The sequence below is a fragment of the Strongyloides ratti genome, scaffold srae_chrx_scaffold0000002 (genome assembly GCF_001040885.1).
Source record: "Strongyloides ratti genome assembly S_ratti_ED321, scaffold srae_chrx_scaffold0000002".
Lineage (NCBI taxonomy): Eukaryota > Metazoa > Nematoda > Chromadorea > Rhabditida > Strongyloididae > Strongyloides > Strongyloides ratti.
The window spans coordinates 123,324-130,207 of record NW_020171510.1 but is presented as its reverse complement, the minus strand read 5'-3'; the positions used below and the strand labels follow the sequence as shown (position 1 = coordinate 130,207).

The following is a 6,884-nucleotide window of genomic DNA, read 5'->3' as shown; positions in this document are numbered from 1 at the left end:
TTTTTACTTATATAAAATTATACTCACAATTATTAAAAGAAAATATAATATAGAGTAATTTTTATAGAAATATATTTATGATTATGTATATATAATCATATTATTTATAACAATATATATATTATAAAAACTTATAAATGATTATTTGAAGCGCTTAAAATTTCAACAAAAAATTATTTAATCAATGTGTTTTAAATTAAAAATTACCAAACAAAAATATATTATTTGATTTATAGATTTAATTAACATATAATTATTTAAATGTACATTTTACTATCATTATAAAGTCAAGTGATAAGAAAAGATATGTTTAAAGCGAAATAATTATATTTTGTCATTTAAAGAATTGTCAAATCATTAACATTTTGTTTTATAAAATGAACAATAATTTTGATATTTTTATTTAATTTATTTAGTAAAAAAAAATTTTTTTTTTTAAATAACATAAGTAGTAGACGCCATGTATATATTTATTTACAAGTAGTACAATACAATATAATTTGTGATCTTAAAAAAATATAATTAATATGGCTTCATTATACTATTATTGTTCCACTTATTTAATCCTCTTTCTCTGTATAAAAACGACGCATTTTAATAAAGTTCTAAAAAAAAATTATATTAAATTTGAAATAAAATTGTATTTTAAAATTATTAGAAAATTATTATTACGAAAAAAAAAACAAACCTTTGGTGTAGTAGTAAAACGATGTTGAATATTAGCTGGAAAGATTATTAAATCACCATGTTCTGCCATAACACGAACCCAATCACCATCAACTGTTTCTAAGTCAAAATAACAAGCACCTTCCATAATAAGTCTTGCTTCTTCTTTTTCAAATTCTGCTTCTTCAAACATATCAGTTAACTTATCCAAAAAATTATTTGTTTTTGAAGCATCAAGCATAAAGTTATCTTCTTTATTAAAACCTTTTTCCATTTTCATTAATGTTATTCTTTTTCCCATACTAATGAGATCATTTAGATCAACACGATGATAAACTGCTCCAGTTTTTTCTTTAAATTGTTCAGTAGTAATTAATTTTGGTGGATGAACATGATGTGGTAATCTTGGATCACCAAAAGGATAAGGTTCCATATACCAAATTTGAACCATAATTAAATATTATAATTATATGTATTGATAAAACTAAAATAAGTAACTATACCACAAAAAGAAAAGGTTTAAATAGCTTTTTTTAAGTAATATGAACAAGAATTTTTAGTAAAAATAAACAAGAAATTTTAATGGTAAAAAGAGGTTGTGTAATAAGTAATATAATTATGTTTGAAAACACATATTAAAAATTACTTTAGTCAACAAGCTTTACCTAAAAAAGATTGTTAATTAAACAAAATCATAAATTATTACACAATTTAAACATACTACGCCCATTATTTTAAAAATCATATATGATTAAAATTAATTAACAAAAATATTTTTTATTTTTCCAATTATATAGACAAATATAATAAATCAACAAAAAAAAGTATAATACAAAGTTTTATCCTTTCTTTATTTTACCATAAAATACTTAAATTTGCTTCTTTCTTTTTGTTTTCTTTAATTATACTTTTTAAATTTCTAATTGTGTGATCGTCTTCTTTGTCAAAGGTTCATCTCAATTAACTTAATATATATGACGTGATTTTTACATTTCCCTTTTTATTTTCTTCCATATAAATATCTACTGTTATTAAATAAAAATAATGTACCTTTTTTATTCAGAAGCATAAGAAATCAACTTAACGAATAAACAATATATAACCTTAAAAAGGTTACATTCCATGTAACATAATAAATGTTAATTAAAACCAAATGCAATAACAAAAATGACACAATGATTTATTTTATAACTTTATTTATTTTATTAATTTAATAAAAATAACAATTATAATTGTTATGATAAAAAAAAATAGAAATTGATAATAATAAATTTTTTTTTGATGTTATTTTTATTAATTAGGCCAAAAAATTAAAAATTTATTTGTGTTTTATATAAATGTTTATAAAATTTTTCATATGAAAATAATATATATTTTTATACTATTATAAAAATTACTTGTAATGAATTTCTCTTTATAATATAATATGTTCACAACAAATTAAAAAATAAAATTAATAGCTACTAATAAAAATTAAAAAAAAAAGTTATAAAATAGCATAGTATATTTATATAAATATATAAAGATTATGATAAAAGTAATAAAATATTTAATATTTCTTTTATGAGATTATTTTTTTTTAAAATTTGTAAAAAATATGTAATATATATATATATATTATAAATATATATAATTTTTTTTTAAATCTTATTATATAAGATATTTATATAGATTCTTTTGGTGGATTTTTTCTTTTAGGTAATGGTGGTGGTTGAAGTTTAACTTTTTCTGGCATAATTAAATTACCTTCATGTGATATATTATTAACTTCAAATGGTGACTGATGAGTCAAATTATTTTGAGTTATAGTTAACCTTTCACCTAATGGGTTAATATACATATTTTTTGATGATTCTATATTAATTAAATCTTTTGGTGATCTTTGTGATGGTGTATAATTTCGATGATCATCATCATGCATTTGTATAATCTCTTGAAAATCATTATTACTATTAGTATTATAACCAGAAAATTCAAACTTTGATAATTGTGGCTAAAAAAAAATTAATATTATTATTTTTATATAATAATTAAAATAAAATAACTTACTGATTTTGAATTACCATATATCTCCTGAGAATGGTTATTTTTTGGACTACCGGAATTACTACTTGTTAATGAAATTGTATTTGCGCTATTTGGTGTAGTTGGATTAAGAATTTTTATATCATTTTTTTGTCTATTTATTTCATATTCTCTTATTCGATCTCTTATAAATGCTGCAACAACATCATAAACAAATTTATATTGTAATTCTGTTTGAACCATTCCACTACGTTGTGCTCGAACCATTTTAACAGATGTTAGGACATCTATAAAACATCTTAATCCTTGAACTCTAATATATTCTGTTATAATATCAATAGCTATAATTGTTCCTGTTCTTCCAATACCAGCTGAACAATGAACAATCATTGGTCCCTGATCAACAGGACATTTATTATATGAATATTCATTAACAATTTTTAAAAATGTAACAATTTCATATGGATCTTTTGGACAACCATGATCAGGCCATCCAATATATTGAAAATGATAAATTGTTCTTTTACCAATTTTAATTGTTTTATCACCAATATTATTAACAACTTTATATTTATATACTTCTAAAATTCGAATTATAAAATATTTCATATCAATTTTTTCTTCTAAATAAACTTCAATATCATTATATCTTCCAGTTGTTAATACTTTATTATTTTCTGGCCAATATCTTGTACATTTAATTTTCATTCTTTCAATTTCTTTTGTAACCATAACAATAATATGACTTTCTTCTTGCCATACCATTTCCCAAAAATCATTTATTGTATTTGGTAAACAACCTTGAGTACTTATATAATGTTTATTTATACATGCTAAATCAGGAAATTCATACGATAATATTTCAATATAATTTCCATTAATATAATCATTCATTTCAATTGTTCCTTCATTCTTTAATTTTACCCGACTAAGGTCATATGGTACTATATTTTTATATCTATTTTTATCTAAATTTTCATCTTTTTTTCCATATTTTTGACTGGTATACATAACTCTTTGTGATTCAGATGCCTGAAGTCTATCAAATTCTGATGATAATAATGTTTTACCATTACGATCAGTTTTAGTTAATTGTTCAATTCTCATATCAATATCAGGTATAAAAATTTTTGTTGTTGCTAAACCTGTTTCTAATCTTAATACATTACCTTTATCCATAATAAGTGGTACTTTACGATGATGTTCAATTAATCTATCCATTGATGGAAATCTTTCACCACCACCAATATCATATGTATCTGATAAAACAATTATTTTTAAATGGCATACTTTTCCTTCACCTAACATAACACTCATAGCTAAATCTGTTGGATGTGATTGACTTTGTCTAACTAAAAAAAGTCCTTTTTTACTATATTCTTTTAAAAATTTCTCTGCCTCTAATCCTGTAATATTTGGATGAAAATAATTCCAATCATATTTACGGACATTCCAACTTAATGGTCTAGTTAATATAATAATATCACCATTATGTTCTTTAAGATATCCAACATTAGCAATACAATAATTAATAAGTTCTGTAACTGATGTAAATATATCACAATCTTTAACACTAAAAAAATCCCCATTTTTATTTAATTTAACATGTGTTATTCTTGAACCACGATGTATTGAAAGTGAGTAAGCATTTTCACCAGAAGAAGATGGTCTAACTAAAAATTCACCCTCAATACCATGTTTTATTAATAATTTTTCAGCTTCTTTTCCAGTAACATTATAAAAAATATTGGGTAAAGTGAAATTTGCTATTCTAAAAAAAAAAAGTTAAATAAATAAATAAATAAAATTACCTTTGTGACATTATAAATTAACAAATTAATATAATTTTTTTTATATTATATTAAAGTATACAAATATGTATACAAAATGTTTTTTTTTCCTTTATTCAAATAAAAAAAAAATACTTTTTTTTTTGAAAAATTATACAATAATATTGATAATAGATAATCTTTTAATTAAGCATATTTTTATATACTTTTAAAAAATAAGGTAATTATAAAATAAAATTATAACAATATTACAACAACTTTTTTTTTTCTTTCCCTTTTTAATAAAAATTATAAAATGTAATTCTTATTGAAGCGTAAAAATGGGAGAAAAATTTTTTTTAATTTTTTATTTATCTATAAAAAAAGTTTATATATATTTTAAAGTTTAAAATTATATTATTTAAAAATTATAAATTTAAAAAGTAACGCATATATATTTATATAATATATATCATGATTGTTGTAAAGTAGTTTGTAATGGTTAATCTTAATAGATGAGACATATAAAATGTTACCTAGTTAATTATTATAAATCGTTCTTACAAAAAAATTATATATAATTGGTTAATAATTTTTTAATTGAAATTAATTAATATTGATTAAAACTAAATTATTAAAATATTAATATATATATGTAAGTAAATAATTTATATACATTGAATTAAAAAGAATATTACAAAATTAAGAATTAAAAGAATATAAATATATTTTAATATTATTGAAATATAAAGCCACATCTTACTTTTTAAAATGATATGCATTTTTATAAATCAATCCTAATTAAAATGAGAATGTATATAAATAAATATATTAAAATGTATAAATATATATATATATATATATATATATATGATGGTGCAACAATGAAAGGTTAAAAAGTTATCATAGATAAATAGAAATATATTCTTTTGTAACATTTTTATCATTTTAAATGTACTATTTATGTAAATTAATATTAAAAAGATGACAATATTTTAATGTAAATGAAACAGGAAAAAATCTTTTTTTTACTATTTATGATAATATAGTTCATTAATAATGTATAAAATAATTTAAAAAGAAAAAATAATAATTAGGATAAAGAAATAAACTAAAATAATTATTTATAACATCATTTTTAAAAACCTTTTTAAGATGTTCCATTACTCTTCCTTTTTTTAAAAAGTATAAATAAAAAAAGATAAAATTTTGTAAATTAAAACAACAGGTATGCAATTTTAAAATAAATAATACTATATAAATTAACAAATAATGTATTTAATTTTAAAATTTCAAATATGTTAATTAATCAAATTAAAATGACACTATTCTTGTAAAAAGAAATTACATTACACAAACTTATTATTTCTTTAATATCATTTTTAAATTTACTCTTTTATCTTTAAAATATTTTCATTACTTTTTTTTAAATAATAAATCAAATAATTAAAAGATAGGATCAAATAATAATATAAAAAAATTAAATTTTTTTTTTTTAAAATAAAAAATAATATAGTTGTTTTTTTTTTTCTAACATATGAAAATTATATATAAAACTTTTTGGAAGGATGGCACTTTTATATTTTTATAATAATGTCTGTGAAAAAGACAATTAATAATATTTGGAATAATGCTGTATTTTTTGAAAGGTATTTTACAGAGAGTAAAAAATGTATAATGTTAAAATAATAAACTTTATAATAAGATAATAGAAATGTAGAAAATTATAACTAATATTTAAATAATAACAAAAAATATTATGAGAAAAAAATAAGTTAACTTTAAACAAATTATTACAACTATTTGAACTTTCTTTCTTTTTTTTTTTGATTAATGCTTAAAACAATAATAAAAACATATTTATAAATATGTAAAGAAGTAATTAAATTTTTTGTTTTTTAAAGAATTTATTATTTTTCTTATTTTTTTTTTTTTAATTTTATTACATGTTGTTAATAGGAATGCTGATTAGAAATTTTTAATCATACTTTTAGATACCTGTTTCTTTCAAAATTATTATTATTGAAGAAAAATTTTTAAAATTAAATGAATGTACTGATGTATATTGTTTACATACATTTATAATATACATTTATTAAGGAATTATAAAAATAATAGGAGAAAAGGAAATGATCATTTCTGATTATCTTTGGTTCTTTATATTATTTTAACATACATATATTAAAATTCATATGACAAAATCACTAAAATAGAAAAGATATCAAAGATATACGTATGTATATTTGACAAACAACTAAATTTTCTACCACCTCATTTTATAACTATTCATCTTATTTTATTTATCAAGAATTTTCTATTTATTATTACTTTTAAATGAAAGTGTTATGTCATCCAAAAAAAAAAAAATACTTATACTTGACAATAAAAAATTAATATATACATGTGACTTTTTCTTAATTTTTT

The 6,884-nt window shown here is 19.0% G+C and overlaps 2 protein-coding genes across 2 annotated transcripts; both read right to left on the bottom strand.

Annotated features, from left to right (window-relative positions):
• Nucleotides 1-560: 560 nt before the first annotated feature.
• SRAE_X000102600 (1,2-dihydroxy-3-keto-5-methylthiopentene dioxygenase) lies at nucleotides 561-1,117 on the bottom strand (the record flags this gene model as incomplete). The annotated part of the gene is made up of 2 exons (XM_024646807.1): nucleotides 561-605; nucleotides 689-1,117. 2 exons carry the CDS (start codon nucleotides 1,115-1,117, stop codon nucleotides 561-563), a joined length of 474 nt encoding a protein of 157 aa, XP_024498486.1.
• Nucleotides 1,118-2,329: 1,212 nt separating this feature from the next.
• On the bottom strand, nucleotides 2,330-4,513 carry SRAE_X000102500 (Tyrosine-protein phosphatase non-receptor type 6; the record flags this gene model as incomplete). Its single annotated transcript, XM_024646696.1, has 3 exons — nucleotides 2,330-2,659; nucleotides 2,716-4,462; nucleotides 4,503-4,513. 3 exons carry the CDS (start codon nucleotides 4,511-4,513, stop codon nucleotides 2,330-2,332), a joined length of 2,088 nt encoding a protein of 695 aa, XP_024498485.1.
• Nucleotides 4,514-6,884: the final 2,371 nt, after the last annotated feature.